Genomic DNA, 17,176 nt, shown 5'->3' with positions numbered 1-17,176 from the left:
CATGGAGTGCCACCTATAACGCCACAATTGAATGTTTTGAGAAGAAAAAAAAAAGGTTCTTGAGATAACCCGAACTTTTTTTTTAAGCGGTGCCTTCGCCGTTGATGACGACATATTCCTGCGACTTGTAGTTCCTGTCAGCCCATGAGGTTTTGTTGGTGAGCTGTTTGATTTTCAGCGTTTCTCACGTAAACAAGCATCCCTGTGAGTGTGTAGGTTTCATCCAAGTGTCGGACTTAGAGCGGTAAATATTCCAAATACACGTGAGTGGGAAGGCTAGCTAGCTACGTGGCTAAGTCAAAACCAGTAACACTCGTACTATTTCAGCTGTTGGAGGGAGTCCTTTTAGCGCTTCGACTGGAGTTTTTGCTATGGCTGGGAGCAGGATGCAACTGGAGCTGTCCCGCGTGGTTCAGGGAAGAAGTCGGCTGGGTGTCCTGAAGGGACTGGACAGGACGGGGCAGCATTCACTGGAGATCCCGGGGTGTCTGCTGTACACACACTTTGGCACCGTTCCCCACCTCACTCAGGACACACTGCACACGCTGATCAGTCTCCCCTCTGTCACTCAGATCACTTTGTCCCACATGTAAGCTGTCCCATTATGGAAACGCCAAAGCACGCACAGTGATCTCCTTTTATTTTTCAAATCTAAACCACATCTCAACCATTCTCCTTCTAGAGCTGAGCACCAGGAGGTGCTGGAGGAGTTTAAGGATGGATTCAGAAAATTCGCAGGTAAAAATTTACATTTTTCATAATTTCCTCTTTCTCTCTTTCCTTTCAGCATGTTTATCTTACAGAGAGTAATGAGAGCAGAAGAAGAAGAGGACGACAGGTGTTCAAACAAGACACCATTAATTACGCTTAAATTATGATGACACCAGAGCTTATCCAATGTATTCATATGTATTGAGTATTGATTAATAGGTAATCTATCATCATTTCTTTTTCTTTTTTCTTTTTTTACCTAAATGGAGAATATGAAGTGTTGCAGAGGGGTTGACTGATTATCTGCCGTTCTGATTATTGGAGCTGATATTCAGACTTTTTCCATTTATCACTATTATTATTGTTGTTTGTTATTAGATTTATGGCACAATAAATTAATTTAGCACATCTGACGAGTCACACATTTAACCATACAGGAGACTACTGATCCACAGGTGGGTGTAGAGTAGTGGATTTGTGATTGGAGCAGCTCCAGAGTGGCATATTACACGTTAACAAAAGAAAAATAAATCCATATAGAGAAGAGAGGTCATGGTTAGCTTGAACAGATATCCAGATATTCTCCTTCAAGATGTTTTGGTAGGCAGCAGAATTCCTCTTTCTATTTACCACAGCAAGTCTTCCAGGTCCTGAAGCAGCAAAGCAGCCCCAGACCATCACATTACCACCACCATATTTTACTGTTGGTATGATCTTTCTTTTCTGAAATGCTGTCTTACTTTTACCTCAGATTTAATGGGACACACAATTTTCCAAAAAGTTCAACTTTTGTCTCATCACCCCACAGAGTGTTTTACAAAAAGTCTTGTTTATCATCAAGTTGTTTTTCGTCAACACTGAGATGAGCTTTTATGTTCCTTCTCCTGCTCAGCAGTGGTTTTTGTCTTGGAACTCTGCCATGAAGGCCATTTTTGCCCAGTTTCTTTCTTATGGTGGAGTGATGAACACTGACGCTAACTGAGACAAGTGAGGCCTTCAGTTCTTTGCAAGTTGTTCAGGGATACTTGTGACGTATTGGATGGGTCGTCGCTGCACTCTTGAGTTAATTTTGGTCAGCCGGCCACTTCTGGGAAGGTTCACCACTGTTCCATGATTTCAGCATTTGTGGATAATGTCGTCGCACTGTGGTTTGCTGGAGTCCAACAGCTTTAGAAATGACTTGATAACCTTTTGCAGGCTGATAGATTGCAGTTAAAATTAGTTTTTTATTTGTTTTCTTGGATCGTGGGATGATTTTGAGGATTTTTTTGTTCCACTCCACTTTCTCATACAGGTCCTATTTAAGTGATTTCTCGATTGAGTATGGGTGTGGCTAGAGAAATTGGGGGGAGGGGATAACGCTTCCTCCTTCATAATAAACACATTCATTTAGACATGTGTGGATAAATTCAGTCTGAGCTCCTCTAGAAGTACAATAATGAAAGCAAATGTGCAGCATTTTGGTGAGTGTGCCATGCTTACCAACCATATAAACCTTTAAAAAATGGCAACTGCATTTTTATTTTAATACACTGAAAATTATTTAGTCTCCCGTTTAGGGAAGCTAAAATGCCAGAGTGGTGTGATGGGTAGGTGTAAATAAAGAAGCTTTAGATTTGAAAGCAAAAATGTGTTGCTGTGGACGTGGCCTGGGCGTCACCCAGCCTCAGGCAGCCACTTTAAGAAAATTAGACATGTTACCACGATATCATCACTTGGAATAAACTATCATTGATTACTACTGCCTCTGCCTCTGAAGCCCCTGAAGGGACAAGCAGTGATTGAATAGCCTTTGCTGCTATTAGACAGTTTTGTTTTCTCACCTTCTGATCCTCTGCAGCGGCTGGGTTTGCTGATAAGGACACAGCTCGTTCTTCTCTCAGTCGTCACATTAACATGCAGAGTCGAAGCGCCTCGCTCTGTCACCTGGCTTCACGCTCGACCCTCTTAACTCCTTTGCTGCTGTGTTCTCTGTGAGTGATGCAGTTACGTCTGGTTTCAGGTCTTCATGATACTGTGCTCTACTGCTCCCTTCACGACCCTGCCACGCACAGCCCGACGGGTTACACCACCAACAAGGTGACATTGCTCACGCTGTGGTAAACTAAAGGCCCTGGTGACTTTACCGCTGGGTGCGATCACAGGTGAAATGGGTTTCTCACATATTTTTGCTTTGTTATTAGACGGTGTCAGTGTGGGGCAGCGGTGGGCGGATAGAACTAACGGTGGCCAAGTTCATGGCTCTTCAGAAGACCGTACAGCCAGACTGGTACCAGAGCATGTGCGACGGAGAGACCTGGCAGAACAGCGCTTCTCGCAAACGGGTCAGAAAGTCGGTGGATCGGACTCTCGCTCATTTGGACGAGTGTTTGCTGGTGCACCAAAAATCAAAGGTACACAGTGAACACACACTTTATCAGCCGCTGAGCACGCTTGCATCTGCGAGTGAGTCATGCATCGCACAGACACACAAGACAAAGATTGACGTTAGTGCAGTTGTGACAGGGGCTGCTGTGCATCTGTACTACAGCTGGAAGCTCAGTGAGATTAGGATGAATTCATTATCAGTGGGTATCTACACTATCAGCAGGTGTGTGATGGTGCAGCATTAAGCATGACTAATAGAATAGTCTGCTTTGCTTTCTTTTGATTGCAGTCAAAGAGTGGCTCATTCCATGAGAGGGTGGACTGAGTAAAAAGGATTAATATGAAGAGGTGCGGGGGAACTGTCGTGACTCGTGCATATGACATCTTTGCTCTTTTACGCCTCAGTGGATAATAGATTAAAAAAAAGCAATGTTCTCCTCTAGCCTTAGGACATATTAGTGTTTTTTTTTCTATGCTTATATATGTTCTCTAAGTCTTTGCTAATTGCTTGTAAATTTATAAGCTGTTTCCTCACCTGAACGCAAACCAAATGTTCCTTGAGACAATAAACTGAGAGTTTGGAGTCACATTAAGCAGAGAGGACTGACAGCATTCTGCAGGTAATTCATGACATGGGTGCTACGGGGACTGTCTTAGCTCCTCGTGACTTGCAGTCAAATTTGTGCCTTGAATGTACAAACTTGCAGATGGGCTCTGGCAAGATTAAAGCCTTTAATTTATTTATTTTTGCAGCTGCAAATCTTGTCAAGGACCGTGCGTGCCCATGAAAATCTAGATTTTGATCTCTTGGCTCCTTCTTTCTTTTGTCATTTTGGAGTGTTTTGGCAGTTTCTAGTCCCCTCACTGTCTGTCATTTCTAGGAATTGGAGGGAGTTGAGGTGTTTGGTGTGGTGGAAGGAGGCGACATCCTGGAAGAGAGAGTACGCTCTGCCAGAGAGACCGCCAAGAGGCCCGTGGCAGGATTCTGTCTGGACGGCCTCCAGACGGGCTCCATGGACCAAACTCTGAGGACCCAGCTCATCACTGCTATGATCAAGGAGCTGCCTGAGGACAAACCCAGGTTTGCCTTCTCGTGGCTACGTGACCTTTGTGAATTGATTACAGCTCAAACAGTTTTTCCCATCATTGAATTGGAAAGCATTCACCGAACACAGTCAGGCAGGACCAAACAGAAAGAGCAATAGTGGGGCTAAACAAACGAGCCCTCTCTGCTGCTGTTTTTCATTTTGTGCCACCAGGACAATTTCTTCCACGCTGTGCATTTATCTAGCAGTTGGAGATCTGACTTTTGAAGCTTTGTGTCTACACAGAATCTCACTGCAGGGCAACAACTAGTCATTATTTTCAGCATCAATAATTGTTTTCATTACTACTGAAAAATGCACTCTGCTAAAGGCTTAAAAATGCCCATTACCACGGAATAGTCATGTTTACTCGGTCAAATATTTAATTTAGGATTTCCACTGGCAACGGTTTAATGTGCAGATTACTCAATTAATTATTTGGTTAAAACATCAGAAAATAAAAATGTTAAAATGTCCGTTTCCAGCTGTTCCAGTTCAGGAGGATATAGACGTCATGGCAACAGATATTTTGAACTTTCTGTTCATTTTTTCGAAAAAAAATTGTTCTCATGAATTTTTCCCCTCATTTCTTTCATCTATTAATTTACCTGTTTGTTCAGCCATGATAAAACTAAATAGAAGAGTGGAAATGGACAACAACAACCGACTGTACTGATTTTATTTGTGAACGTATTGAAGAGGCAATCCACGTTTTTGTCACAGTGGAACACATTAAGTCTTATTTAACTGACAGATCGATTAGCTGCTCATTCATTTCTGATAAATGTAGCAATTAATGTGTAAAGACGTTATAATTCAGAGGCTGAGAAGCCGCATTTGATGTATTCTGCAAAATCAATTAATTGTCCTGCTTGATTAATTATAAGTGAAAACCCAGCAGCTATGCCTCGCCCCCACCCCCTCCGCAATCTTCAAGCGCTCATTATCTCAGCTCGACCTTAAAGTGCTGGTGTCATTTAATTTTCATCCATTGCGTTGCTCTTTATTACATTTCTTCTTTGCTGGGACAGTTTTTTTGGGTCACTTTTATAAGACAAAATGTGCACATTCAAAAAGGAAAAAGTAGAAAAGTATTTTTTAGGTTGGAAAATCCACGTCCGCATTTCCTTTTACAATTCTAAGAGCATGATACACAGTCACTGCCACTTTATTAGATACATCATTAATTTAATTAAAGGGGAAAAGGTTAAAAACTCATCAGCAGCTATTTTGATAAGGAGTTTATTGTGACCTCGGTTGAAGATTTGCTCCTAAATACAATGTACGTTTTGTCCTGTTGGATAATTAATTTAGATCAGTTTGGACAGATAATCATTTGTCTCAGACACATCTTTCTATGCAGCTTAAAACATGGCAGACTACAGTCCCTTTAGAGACTTTGGGGGGGTGTTCCTCCACACTGAATCATCCTTTAGGAGTTTACTCTCTGGAGATCATGTCACATGAGCCCACCTCTCTGGGAGGGGATGGAGGAGCTCTGCTCGTGGCTTAAAGAGTGGAGCTACACAGAGCTACTGTAATCAGAAATGAGAGGTCTGTGATCAGGAGCTTCCCTAAGTTGGCTTGTTAACAGGCTCATCTGGAACACCATAGGGCAGCATCCCCGCTGGTTTTTCTGGCTGTTAGAGAAGCAGCTTCCTACCAGAAAGTGGAGATGAGTCATTATCGAATGCTAAATTCGCCTTGACCTTGATGCCTGGAGGCAGAGAGTCAGGAGGATCCCGGGAAATGGGGAAGGCACCAACGAGCCAACCAACACTCCAGAGAAGAAGCGTGCTGCTGGTGTTTGTGAAAGGCTTTTGTCTGCCAGTAATATGTTGTTGACATTTTGCATCAACGTTTCATTTATTGAGTGTTCAGGCTATTGATTTTTGGTGTCTTTGTGCGCGTTTGTGTGTGACTCTCAGACTCCTGCACGGTGTGGGACGACCTGATGAGGTGCTGGCGTGCGTCGAGGCCGGCGTGGACCTGTTTGAGAGTTTTTTCCCCTTCCTGGCGACAGAGCGAGGCTGCGCTCTCTCCTTCGGCTTTGACATTTCCACGGACCCAGAGCGCGCAGGTAGAGCGCCCCCTGCAGGTGTGGTGAAGAGCTGTGCTGAGACGTAGTTAGCACTTTTAGACCTCCTCACATTTATCAGCTGAAGTTGTGTCATTACAGCCAGTAAAAGTAAACTGAAGTGAAAAGAAAGTTCACTTCATTGGTAGTTTTTGTGCACACATATAAATCTATAAGCTCTTTATGTTTCATGCATGCAGCCCCTCAGGACCGAACTCCATGAATAAAACATCTTATTTTATTGTTAATAATTCCATAGTTTTGCCTTTCACTTGTATTCCAGCATGAACCCTGAATACACATGAGTGATAAACAGAATAGTGGATTAAAGAGGTATGACCAGAGCAGTGTGAAAAGATTAAAAGGATATAAATATAGTGGATTTCATGTATGAAAAAGTATTAGTGTTAATTCTTTAGAAAGGGGAACAGACGCTACTTTGATGTCTTAAATGGCACCGAGTCTGAGTTAACTGATAAAACAGAAGTGATGATTAAATATGCTCTAGCAGATTTGTTAATTTCCATAGGAGGAGCCTTTGATGGTGAGTTAAAAAAGGATGGACTTAATGTTCCTGGTTCTTAAACAAACGGACGAAGGGCTTTCATCTCACAGCGATGCCGTTATCTAGTTTTAATTTGGTGAGAAACGAGGCTGACGGCTGCTGCGGCCGGTTTTCAAGTAATGAATAGAAATTAAGTGTTACTTGTGATCATTGACATCTGATGTGCGCATGATGGCTTGTAACTTATGCTTTTGTTTGTGTTTGTGTGTATTGTAGAAGCACAAAATCACTTACGAGCAGAAATGCAGTTCATGGTGGGTGAAATGGTATCAAACTGATAGCAGAGTTACAGCCATCCTGATCGCTATCCCCAGTGAGAATCTACAGGAGCCTTGGCGCTCCTTGTACCCTAGTAAGAAGTTGTATTAAACTCATCTGACAGAGGGGAGTTTGGGATCTGGCGCTATGCAGTGCCAGACAGCATTAATCAATTCTGCACATGGAGCATAATGGAGTTCAGTGAAGGTGTCGGACCCTTAGAGAAATTCTAATTCACCATTCAGCCAATTACACAGCCCCATGGGAGGTATGTCAACACCCTCGCTTCCCAGTTAAGGTTCTTTTAGACGTGTCAGAGCATATGCTAATTCACCCGTTCCCCCCTTGTCACCCACTTAAAGTATTCATCTGTCACACGGTTTCTTTCTCTATTTTTAGAAGCCCCTCCAATCTTTTTATGTGTCCTCACTGCTATTTCTGCCACTTTAAGGCAGGATAACTGCTTATCTGAGACAAAGCTAAGGAGATTTTAGCGTATGAAAACGATCACGCCATAGAAATGTGTAATTTAAGGTAAAAACAGCTTGCACAGCTTGTGTGTCTGCTAATTGCAGCTAAATTTGTTTGGCTCTAAGCTGTTCCTTGTAAAAGCTAACTAGCGCAGCTTATCAGCTTGGCGGTAATGACGTCGCTGCTGCCTCTGACTTATAGTGCTTAAACTAACTTCAGATCATATAAATTTAAATGTTTGTAAAGATGAACTCATTGACCTGGCTCATTAGTTCAAATAGATGAGAGTACACATTTTAGATGTGTTTTACACGCAGCAGTGTGAGATGCAGTTCTGCGTTTCCTCTCTTATGGTTTTATGAAGGGCCTGTGACAATGATAGCCTTCGAACTCCAGTCTCTTTCTTCTTAGATCCAGTTTGTGTTGTTGCTGCTTTTTTTCTTTGTGCAAAATTTAATCTCCAGTGAAAGTTACTTCTCGCTTCTTGATGTTTTATTAGCTTTGGTCAAGCTTCATTCCATCCAGTTTTATTCTGAAGCTTATCACCTCCCCTTTTAAGCTCCACACAGACACCATGATAATTTCCGTTTTCTGCTTTGTTTATGCACTTTGTTGCTCTCTGCATCACCTCTCTTGGGTTCCACTAAACCCATTATGCTCTTCTCTTACCGTTTAATCTCTATCTTTAATAACAGACATTGCTATGGATCACTTTTTTTTCTTCTTCTTCTCCAGCAAACCCTCCAGTCTTCCTTGTATCTTTTGTCTGTTTCTGGCTAGAGATCTGGTCCTCCTTTAAACAACAGCCCTCTTATTAAAAACCGCTCTTCTTCAACAAGAGTTACCATTCAAAGCCTATGAAACTACAGTACTGTGCGGAAGTCATGAGCCGCCCCTCATTTTTTATGTTTTGTTTGGAAAATGTGAAATGGGTGGGAATATTTATTGAGACGTGAAATAAACTGAACGGGTGGAAATAAAGTATAAAGAGCACAACTGATAGTATTGCATTGTGAGTTCTCCTATCTACGTTTTCCAGACGGTATTCCATGGCAGATTTAAAGCTGATGGTACTTTTCAGCTTTCATTTTTCCAGCAATTTTGACAAGAGCCCCAACAGCAATGGTTGAAATAGAGCCGTAAACCTTGACAGAGCCTGAAACGTGTTTCAAAGATGAATGTAGACACTCAATATTGTCTGCCGAGCTCCTCCATACATACATATGGATGACAAATTTTGATTCATCACTCCATAAGTCCTGTGCTCACTGATTTTCAGTCTAACTCTTGTGTAATTTGGCATACCTCTGTCTCTTCTCCATGTTTCCCTTCCTTAATGATGGCTTCTTGATAGCCACTCTGCCACTGAGACATTTCTGATGAGGCAATTTTTGAAGGAGACACCACACAGCATACTGAGATTTGAGGTTGAGTTAATAGGTCTTTGGGAATCACTTCACTAATGCCCAAAGAAAAACCCTAAAAGACCCTCAGAAAGCCTTGAGAACTATTGCTAAAGACCATTTAAAAAAATACAAGAAAGTCCGGGTCCGTGGAAGACTGAGTACTCTAGATTGTGCAGGTTGCCAATGAAGGTTTTGTTTTATGATTTGGTAAAGGCTGTCTCAGTTAGCTCTAGCTCTGCCTCTGTTACTCTGCTGTATGTTGGGTGTTTGTTGTTTATTAGCAGCTACACACATAAATGCCTCAGTTTGTCTGTTAGTTCTGCTTCTCACTTTGCTATTGTTGATAATATCAGTATAGGTAATATTATGCATCTGGATGGCCAATATTGTAAAAAAATTGCATCTTAATGTTTGAGTCAGCTGTGTATTTATCCTACACCCCCACCCCCCTTTGCATTAATGACTTCAATCACTCATGCTGCAGCCACAATTGGAGCCAATGCCATTTTCAACAGTGACTGTGGATGTTATATTCAAATAGTGGGGAAAAAAAAGGATGTATAAGTGTTAGCTGCGGTGATACGTGTTTGATTATTGCTGTCATACTGCAATGGGACATGCCATTTGGCCAGGGATCTGTGCTGGGATTTATACGATAAGAGAGATAAGATAAGATAGAACTTTATTAATCCCTCGGGTGGGTTCCTCTGGGAAATTCGACTTCCAAAAAGCACAGCAACGACCGAAGTTACAGTTACAGAATTGTTATATATATATATATATATATATATATATATATATATATATATATACACACACACACACACACACACACACACACACACATATATATAAATACAGAGACAAATATAAATAAAATATACAAAGGGGATAAATAGAATAAATAGGAATAAAAAATAAAAATACAAGTGAATTGCACATTTCAAGTATTGAGTCTATTGCACTGTTGACTATTTACAAAAAGTATTGCACAAGGTATTGTACAGTGAGGTGAAGAGGCACTACAGCTTAGTTGTTCCCCCCTCCTTTGTCCTCCTGTTTCCCCTCCCTCTCCCCTCCAGAGAGGAGTTAAACAGTTTGATGGCGTGTGGGACAAAGGAGTTTTTAAGTCTGTTAGTTCTTGTCTTGGGGAGAAGCAACCTGTCACTGAACAGACTCTTCTGATTGTTTATGGCCGTGTGCAGAGGATGCCCAGCATTGTTCATAATGTCCATCAGTTTCTTTAATGTCCTTTTCTCTGCCACTGTCACCAGAGTGTCCAGCTTCATGCCGACCACAGAGCTAGCCCTCCTGATCAGTTTCTCCAGCCTGCATGAGTCCTTCTTTGCTGTGCTGCTCCCCCAGCACACCACAGCATAGAAAAGTACTCCAGCAACCACCGACTGGTAAAACATCCTCAGGAGCTTCCTGCAGATGTTAAAAGACCTCAGCCTCCTGAGGAAGTACAGTCGGCTTTGGGCTTTTTTATACAGGTGCTCTGTGTTGCATGACCAGTCCAGTTTATTGTCCACCCACAGCCCGAGGTACTTGTACTTGTTGACCACCTCCACCTCCTCCCCCTCTATCTGAACTGGCAGTGGACCTTCTCTGGACCTCCCGAAGTCCACAACCAGTTCCTTAGTCTTTGAGGTGTTGAGTTGCAGGTGGTTTGTGTGACTCCATGCGACAAAGTTCCTCACCAGACTTCTGTACTCCTCTTCCTGATCATCCCAGATACACCCCATGATGGCCGTGTCATCTGCAAACTTCTGAATATGGCATAATTCAGAGTTGTAGCAGAAGTCAGAGGTGTACAGGGTGAAGAGAAGAGGGGACAGCACAGTTCCCTGTGGTGCTCCTGTGCTGCTGACCACAGTGTCAGACGTGATGTCCTTCAGCCTGACGTACTGTGGTCTGTCGGTGAGGTAGTCGGAGATCCAAGCCACCAGGCAGGGGTCCACCTCCATCCTGTTCAGTTTTTCCTGAAGCATACAGGGCCGGATGGTATTAAAGGCACTGGAAAAGTCAAGAAACAGTATCCTGACCGTGCCTTTTCCCCCATCCAGGTGTGAGTGGGCTCTGTGTAGGAGGTACAGGATGGCATCCTCCACTCCGACACTGGGAGATGTTTGGGAGGAGGGGAGGGGGGGAGATGTCTTGCTGCTGAGAGAGGGATTGGAGGAGGGGGGTGTCATGGTGTCAGGAAGGGGGGGAAGCGAGGGAGGCAGGAGAGTGGGGAGAGGACTCTGTAGTGAAGGTGAGGGTGAGGGTGGGGGGGTTGTGGGCTGGTCAAACCTGTTGAAGAAGTTGTTAAGTTCGTTTGCCTTCTCCACAGTCCCCCCCACTGTGCTTTTCTTGGTGTTGTGGCCTGTGATGGTTTTCACACCATTCCAGACCTCCCTCATATTGTTCCTCTCCAACTTCTGCTCCACCTTCCTCCTGTAGGTGTCCTTTGCTTCCCTCAGGCAGCGTTTCACCTCCCGCTGTGCTGCTTTCATCTCCTCCTTCACTTTGCTCCTGAAAGCCTTCTTCTTCATGTTGAGGACAGCTTTGACTTCCTGTGTTACCCACGGTTTGTTATTAGGATAACACTGTACCGATGTATGCATGTTTTGGCAGTGTTGGAGTTGAACGAAGAGAAGGCGACAGCAGGGGAGAGCCAGCAGAATGGCGATCTTAATCGTCATGATCAAACACAGATGACACCCTTTGAGATGAACCTCAAAGAGAAAAGGTTCGTAGCAGCTATTGTAATACCCCAGTGGGTTTTCTAAGTAGCAGTGTTTGCAAGTTCTTTTCTTTCATGTGTTTGCTGAAGATCTAATTTACATTTATAATGCCTGTTCATGAATTCTACTTAAACTCAAACTGTGTTTGAACTTCTGCCCAGGTATCAGGACGACTTTAGGCCGCTGGTGGAGGGGTGTGGCTGTTACTGCTGTAAGAACCACCAGAGGGCGTACCTGCACCACCTGCTGGTGACCAATGAGCTGCTGGCTGGAGTTCTACTCATGATCCACAACACAGCCCACTATCACGGCTTCTTCGGGGCCTTAAGAGAAGCGTTGGCCACCGATAAACTGGATGTACTCAAGAAACGAGTACTTGGGGATGGAAGCCTGCAGAGAGAGAGAAAAGAGTAAGATGGATGGAAGCCAATAGATGCGAGAGGGAATGAGCTGAGGGACTAAGGGGGAGAGATCTTCTTCAGTGGAGTGACATGGCCAGAGGCAATCATAAGTACTATCTTGTTCTGCCAAGTCCGGTCACACGACGAACTGAACTGTCCTTGAGAATGACACACTCCATATGCTGCCATCTCTTTGCTTTAAAGAAGAAGATGAAAGGAGAAAGGAGCACACAGAAAACTTTTTGATGTTTGTGCCTTGGGTTTGTGTCCTAGTCTATTGATCTGAGCAGAGGAGACTGTGTCAGGGTTCAGCGGCTGAGGGAAGAAAAGGCGCTTAATATGAGGTCAGAAGGAACCTGCATAAAACATATAGTGAGGATGGATGGTGGTGGACTATTGATGACGACTGAAACCTTAATGTGGTCTGATTGTAGGTCGGCAGATGACTAATGTCCTCTGAACTCCGTGACATAGAAGCACAGACCAGAGGGAGAACCAAACGAGTGTGATCAATTGTTAGCGGGGAGACATTAATAAATGCCACTGTTTCTCCTGTTATATGTGAACAGGTCATGTGTAAAATATGATTCCAGGAAGGCTTTGTTTTTGTCATTTCATACCTTACTGATCAGTCCTAATCAAACATTTTCCATTTGTTTACGTGCATCATGAATATTTATAATGTTGCAGTTGGATACCTCCTCTCAAACGTGTGGAGATTGACTTCTTGTCGTTTTCAACCTCACTGCCTAACCAGCGTCTATGTTGAGATGATGCTTTGCATTAAAGAGGACTCTGGCGAGCTCTGGCTAGCTGGAGTTTTAGACTGACAGCTCCCCCCATTCGTGCTGCTGAGAGAGGATAAAGATCAGATAAAGATACAGGGCTCTGCTGCCTCCCCTGCCATGGTGGAGGGGGCTTTTTTTTCTTCTTTTTTTGTGAAGGTGAAGGGATGTAATTGACTGCCAGACCATGCACACGTCTGTTGGGGGGGCAGACTTGCAGAGAGGAGACTGTGACAGATTTATGTAACAGTAATGAGGATTTTATTTACATTGTGGATTACCTTAACTGCATCCAGCGTTATGAACGAGTGGGCTGAAGGATTTGCTGTCGTCAGTTGGTGGGCATAAATGCTAAAGGCCCAAAGACATAAAAGGGGCTGAAAAAAGATGAAAAGATGGGTGAAGGCCAAAACAAGCAATGACCTTCAGCCTAGGTTTATTTTGAGGCTTAATGGGATGGCAGCAGACAAACTATTGAAGAGAAGGTTGTAAAGTCAATTCCCCTGGTTAGTTGGTAAAAATAGGAAATGAATTAAATGGCTGTTGCCCTCATTTCCCTGGAAAACTGCTGTATAGATATTGATATCTTGTATTCAAACAATCACAGTAGAAGTAGAAGGAAGCTAACAAAACAGCAGTTTACTTATGTAATGTGCTTTTTTTTTTCCTCCCGCGCAACAAATCAACCCTTGCTTAATACGCACTAATTACAAACCCAAGATTTCATCTGCACTAATTAAGCCCTATTGAGGCTGTTACCGTTGATTGTTGAATGAATTTTCCTTTAATGAATCCAGACCCCAGCCGATCTTTCATTTTCTTGCCCTGGTTTACTTATTAAGCTTGTGACCTCCAGAAGTGGAACATAAGTGATTGCAGTAATGATAAGATGCAGCACAATAAATAGGAATATAAATAGGAGCGTAGCAGTCGAGTTTAAACATAACAGCTTGAATGTGTTAAGAGGAGAAAATGAAGGTGTAAAAGTGGGAACGGTTTGTGAATTTGGAGCATGTTTAATATCATTTACATTAACACGGGTTCACACAAGGCTGCACTCTGTCCTTCAGAATATGCATAAGAAATGAGTAATACAGTCCTTGTGAAAAAATGGAGTGTTCATAGGGATTTTTTTACAGTCCTGTGAATGAACTAAAGTACACCTCATGATTTAGTAGCTGGTAGAAGCACCGTTAGCAGTAATAACTTGAATTGTTTTCTGTTTGGCTTTATCAGTTTCCCGCATTTTTGTGGAGGAATTTTGGCCGGCTCTTTTTTTCCTTTTCTTTTTTTTCTTTTGCTTTTTACAACGTTGCTTCAGTTCGTTGAGGTTTGCAGACTTTTATTTACACACAACTTTGTTCATTTCTCACCACAGCATTTCAGTCATGTTGAGGTATGGACCGCAGCACTTTTTATTCTTTTACTTTTAAGCCATTCTGTTGTAGATTCGTGCTGTGTTTGGGATCATTGTCCTGTTCTATGACCCACTTTCAGCCACAGTTTAGATGTCTGACCGACAGCCTCACACTGTATTATTTTGATATGCAGAGGAGTTAATGATCGAGTCTGCAAGGTGCCCGGGTTTTTTTCCCCAAACACATTGGTCTGAATACTCCAGATCAGCAAACTGCCAAGACTTCTCCTTTTATAGAGGCGCTCACACTTGCTGATGATCAGTTAAGAAAATGATCTCAATTATTAACACCTGGCTGCTACTGACCCTCTTAATTCCTATAGAAGCAGTAAAGATGTGTATTAAAGTTGGTAATTCAGTTGCAGTGGCTTGTTATTAACTACAGGATCTGCTGTATGATTCTGATTTTGTCTCTGCATGGATGAGCACCAGCGATCATCAGTGAACTTTTACATCCATACATCCCCAGCAGGTCTCTGGGGTCATGTGATCAGGCTCTGCTGGCTGTGGGAACGTTTTGCATCAGTGTGCTCCCCAGACTCTGGAGCTTTCTCCCTCTGAGCCTGAGATCTTCAATAAGCAGCTGAAAACTACTCGCCTTTTTAAACTTGCTTTTGGGTAACTATTTGTTGTCGTGTTTTTAAAAAAAATGCTATAAATTAAAGTTTTACTTTACTTACTGTAGGTCTTTTTTAGTGGAAAATATGGTGCTGCATAGTCAAACACTGAGGGATGAGCTGGTGTTTGGGCATGTTGCTTTAAAGCGAGGTTTTGGTTTTCGCCAACTCTTGGGAAAGTTATTACAATTTATGTAAATTTATTACAGCTTATCTTAAATGTTGACTGGTGCTGTTTTAAACTGGCTATGCTGCAAAGAAGCTGCACAACATAACAATCGCTTTAATTTTAAATTTGCACTTATCTAAATAGCCGTTATCTCAGTCGAATGCAGTTTAAACATTCGCTGTGGATATTTAGTTACATAAAGTAAGAGCCAAGATAATCCAACCACAATATAATCGATCTCGTAATGCACAGGAGTTAATTTCCTCCGAGGAATTTTACAGAGCAGGGCTGATGGTAACGTTCCCTGTGTGCCTCTTTCTCTGACACTGGGCACAGTTTCCATGTAAAAGAGCTCTGAATGACAGTCAGCAGGTGGTCCTCATAGCTCATTTCAACCAATTACACAGATGGAGAGAACCATTCAGGCTTGATCGCTACAAGTATCTTTCTTCCTCTCCGCTCTTCTGGACAAGGCTGCAGCGTGAGCAGAGCATTTATCTCACACTTCACACGGCAGCTGGATTGTTAGCTGCTGTCATGACAGCGCAACGTTTTAAAAAAAAAAAAAAGAAAAAGGAGTGAGCTCAGCTGCCCTTGCGAAACAACATGGCTTTATGACAAAGTCTCATAAAGCCAGTGGTGTGGGGGGTGTTATTGTGGTTGAAATGATGGCCAGCAGAGGGGTTTATGTGTGGGGGATTGTGTTGTTAGAGTCTTTTCAGTGACTGCATTTGTCACTTATATAAACCAGTGTCCGCAATGAAATGGGAGCTTAAATCTTTGGTTTGAAAAAAAGAGCTTTGGTTGTCTGAGCCATGGGTGGATTACTGAAAAAGCCCACTGGCCACATGCCCAGGAGCCACCTGAACCAGTTAAAAAGCTCTGAATGTTTCCTGTAGGAAAGTCAAGCAACTTTCAAAGGGATGCAAAATGACTACAAAGAGACTGATAACGCAACTACAAAGAGACACAAAATGACTACAGAGAGATGCAAAATAGGCACAAGGGGATTCAGAATGATTACAAAAAGACATTTTTTTTCCTGCTTAGCTTCTGTGTAAAGAGAGGTGGGTGGCCTACATTTCAGTGCCCAGGAGCCCGTTATCTCGATTTGTTCAGAGCTCCAGTTCGTTTTTCAAGAACAAGGCTGGTGATTTTCTCTATTTTCTTTATTAATTCTTAAAACAACAAGCCTGTATTGTCTGACTCACTGTCCAAAACCTGATGTAGCTTAATAATCTTTTGCCAAAGAGCTCCAGTAATCTCTCTGTTTAAACATGTTACTAAACCACACTGTTGCAGTGGGTGGTATGAATTCTCATTACAGAAAACAAAGCCTAGCTCCACAGGCTAATAGCACAACTTTGCTGTAACAGCGTTAGACTCTGTTTTCTCTTCTGAGCATTTTTAGAAATAAGGTTAAATGAATCCATGTCCGGCACATTCTTACTGATTAATTATTGATTAATGCTTATTGTTCAAAGTCAACAGATAGTCATTAAGCGACAGCCTCTTGGGCTGAAAAATTAGACCAGTGTAGAAGAGTGAAAACTGCTGCTTGAATGGCCTCTAGAGGCTGGCTTGAAAAGCGAGTCAGTGCCCATGATTTTCATGTTAAAATATCTAGGTTTACAGCAGAGCTAAGTTTAGAGCCTTGCACAATAAAAATGTTTTAGTCTCTGTAGCTACTTATATCCTTCATGGCTAATAAATGAGTGAGCTCTGTAAACATTTATATTGTTTTCATCCTTAATGTTGTGCATTTTTGTGGTCTCCAGCTGACAGCTAGCTCCTGAGACAATTGGCTAGCTCTGACCTCAGATAATTGGAGTCGCTGACCTTGGTCCTAGACCTCTCAGTCATGTTTGTGGTGTTGGTGCCTTTTGGAGCATTTCAAATACAAATTCAGTAATCACATTACAGTTACAGTTATGATGTTACTTGTGATATGCAAGTTCTTCATCATGATGGCAGGATGGAACTAAAACAGCAAACATGCCCTTTTTCCTACTGCACGTGTGCAGGGATGAGGTGGATGGGGTTCATGCAAACATCTGCACAGACAGCATGCTAGTACAAAGCTAGCAGAAAGATAAGTATATGCTGACCCCAGCCCAG

The 17,176-nt window shown here is 42.6% G+C and overlaps 1 protein-coding gene across 2 annotated transcripts; it reads left to right on the top strand.

The window, feature by feature from the left end:
• The first annotated feature begins 130 nt into the window (after positions 1-130).
• Positions 131-16,793, top strand: qtrt2 (queuine tRNA-ribosyltransferase accessory subunit 2). 2 transcript variants are annotated; one of them, XM_082546084.1, is made up of 9 exons: positions 131-244; positions 328-589; positions 683-738; positions 2,714-2,790; positions 2,895-3,104; positions 3,960-4,159; positions 6,092-6,261; positions 11,560-11,674; positions 11,831-16,793. In XM_082546084.1, the coding sequence occupies exons 2-9, from the start codon at positions 372-374 to the stop codon at positions 12,081-12,083; spliced, it is 1,299 nt and encodes a 432-aa protein (XP_082402210.1). In that variant the 5' UTR covers positions 131-244; positions 328-371; the 3' UTR covers positions 12,084-16,793. The 2 variants fall into 2 exon arrangements, with proteins under 2 accessions (XP_082402210.1, XP_082402211.1); XM_082546085.1 differs by having other exon boundaries at positions 133-589; positions 6,092-6,243.
• The last annotated feature ends 383 nt before the right edge of the window (positions 16,794-17,176 follow it).

The sequence above is a fragment of the Aulonocara stuartgranti genome (genome assembly GCF_965226115.1).
Source record: "Aulonocara stuartgranti genome assembly, chromosome: 9".
Classification (NCBI taxonomy): domain Eukaryota; kingdom Metazoa; phylum Chordata; class Actinopteri; order Cichliformes; family Cichlidae; genus Aulonocara; species Aulonocara stuartgranti.
Note: the sequence above shows the minus strand (reverse complement) of the source record. Positions and strands in the feature narration are given on the sequence as shown.